At 56.0% G+C, this 2,500-nt stretch overlaps 1 protein-coding gene across 1 annotated transcript in view; it reads left to right on the top strand.

Annotated features, from left to right (window-relative positions):
* myo10l3 (myosin X, like 3) overlaps nucleotides 1–2,500 on the top strand; it is a 145,044-nt gene that overhangs the window by 122,736 nt on the left and 19,808 nt on the right. Inside the window, 3 exon segments of the mRNA XM_062535324.1 lie at nucleotides 1–353; nucleotides 1,390–1,510; nucleotides 2,445–2,500. The exon segment at nucleotides 1–353 is cut by the window's left edge and continues 1,033 nt beyond it; the exon segment at nucleotides 2,445–2,500 is cut by the window's right edge and continues 188 nt beyond it. Coding sequence (XP_062391308.1) covers nucleotides 1–353; nucleotides 1,390–1,510; nucleotides 2,445–2,500 — 530 coding nt within the window.

The raw sequence follows: 2,500 nt of genomic DNA, 5'->3' as shown, positions 1-2,500 counted from the left end.
CCAGCGGTGCCAGCGGTGCCAACCCTCCCCCCCCGCCTCCTCCCCCCGTACAGGCCCCCGGGCCCCCGCGCAGCGCCAGCGTCCAACGCAGGAACGTTCCGGAAGCAGCCGCTCTGCCCGCCCAGCCGCCCCCCCCTCCGCTGACCCCTGCCCCCCCGCCGCCCCGCGAGGAGCCCCCCCACTTCACGCTGGTGCCCGACGGGGACGGGGAGGGCGAGTCGGACTACGACCAGGAGGAGTACGAGGAGACGCAGGGCAGCAGCGGAGAGGGCCACCTCACAGACGAGGAGGTGCTGAGGAAGTCCTCCTGCACCTACAACAGCCTGGACTCCTACAGGGGCAGCTCCGACTCGGTTAGTGATACACACACACACACACACACACACACACACACTATATACACACACACACACACACACACACCTCACAGACGAGGAGGTGCTGAGGAAGTCCTCCTGCACGTACAACAGCCTGGACTCCTACAGGGCCAGCTCCGACTCGGTTAGTGATATACACACACACACACACACACACACACACACACACCTCACAGACGAGGAGGTGCTGAGGAAGTCCTCCTGCACATACAACAGCCTGGACTCCTACAGGGCCAGCTCCGACTCGGTTAGTACCACACACACACACACACACACTATACACACATACACACTATATACACACACACACACACACACACACACCTCACAGACGAGGAGGTGCTGAGGAAGTCCTCCTGCTCATACAACAGCCTGAACTCCTACAGGGGCAGCTCCGACTCGGTTAGTGATATACACACACACACACACACACACACACACCTACAACAGCCTGGACTCCTACAGGGGCAGCTCCTACTACACACACATTACACTTCCATTTTGATATCAAGGGACCCAAAGTGCTTTACATCACCAGGTGAGAGTGTTGGAATACTACTGTGTTCTATATCAAGAGTGATGATGACCATGTCTCTGTGTGTCCTGTAGTTCAGTAATAGTGATGAAGACTACAGTATGTGTGTCTCTATGTGTCCTGTAGTTCATTGTGATGAAGACTATGTGTGTATGTGTCTATGTGTCCTGTAGTTCATTGAGAGTGATGAAGACTATGTGTGTGTGTGTCTGTGTGTCCTGTAGTTCATTGAGAGTGATGAAGACTATGTGTGTGTGTGTCTATGTGTCCTGTAGTTCATTGAGAGTGATGAAGACTATGTGTTTATGTGTCTGTGTCCTGTAGTTCATTGAGAGTGATGAAGATGATCTGTGTATGTGTGTATGTGTCCTGTAGTTCATTGAGAGTGATGAAGACGATGTGTGTATGTGTCTGTGTGTCCTGTAGTTCATTGAGAGTGATGAAGACTATGTGTGTGTGTGTGTATGTGTCCTGTAGTTGATTGAGAGTGATGAAGATAATGACGGCTTCGTGGACACAGATGAGGAGGTGTCCAACGAAGAGTGACCATCTTCAACGCAACGACCTCCCTATTTCCACAGCTATCTCTACATGAAGAGTGAGTTAACCCCACACACACACACACACACACACACACACACACACAGTACAGAACTCTGTCAGATGTTTCCTTTTCCCCTGTTTCTTATCCTAATGGAGCTCCAGTCCCATGAGGAAGTCTAAATGAGGTGTAATAATGACCTTTGACCCTCTCTTCCCTCATTCCCCAATGCCTCCTCTGTTCCTCTCTCTTTCTCTCTCCTCTCTCCCTCTCCCTCTCTGTTCCTTCTCTCACTCCTCTCTCCCTCATTCCCCAATGCCTCCTCTGTTCTTCTCTCTTCTCTCTCCTCTCTCCCTCTCCCTCTCTGTTCCTTCTCTCACTCCTCTCTCCCTCCCTCTCTTTTCTTCCGTTCTCCCTCTCCTCTCCTCTTTCCTCCCCCTCCTCCCCTCCTCTTCCCTCCTCCTCTCCTCCTCTCTTCCTCCTCCTCCTCCTCCACTCCTCTCCTCCTCCTCCTCCTCTCCTCCTCTCCTCCTCCTCCTCCTCCTCCTCCTCTCCCCTCCTCCTCTCTTCTCCTCCTCCTCCTCCTCCTCCTCCTCCTCCCCCTCCTCCCCTCCTCTCCTCCTCTCCTCCCCTCCCCCCTCCTCTCCTCCCCTCCCCTCCTCCCCTCCTCCTCCCCCCTCCTCCCCCCTCCTCCTCCTCTCCCCCTCCCCTCCTCCTCTCCTCCTCCTCCTCCTCCCCCTCCTCTCCTCCTCCTCCTCCTCCTCCTCCTCTCCCCTCCTCCTCTCTTCTCCTCCTCCTCCTCCCCTCCCCTCCTCCTCTCTTCTCCTCCTCCCTCCTCCTCCTCCTCCTCCTCCCCCTCCTCCCCTCCTCCTCCTCCTCCTCCCCATCCCTCCCCCTCCTCCTCCTCCTCCTCCTCCTCTTCCCTCCTCTCCTCCCCTCCTCCTCCTCCTCCTCTCCCCTCTTCCTCCTCCCTCCTCCTCCTCCTCCTCAGGTGGCTTGATGATCCCGTGGCGCCGGCGCTGGTGTGTGCTGAAGGACGAGACGTTC

This window comes from Sardina pilchardus, chromosome 4 (genome assembly GCF_963854185.1).
Source record: "Sardina pilchardus chromosome 4, fSarPil1.1, whole genome shotgun sequence".
NCBI lineage: Eukaryota > Metazoa > Chordata > Actinopteri > Clupeiformes > Clupeidae > Sardina > Sardina pilchardus.
This window is presented reverse-complemented; position numbering and strand designations above follow the sequence as displayed.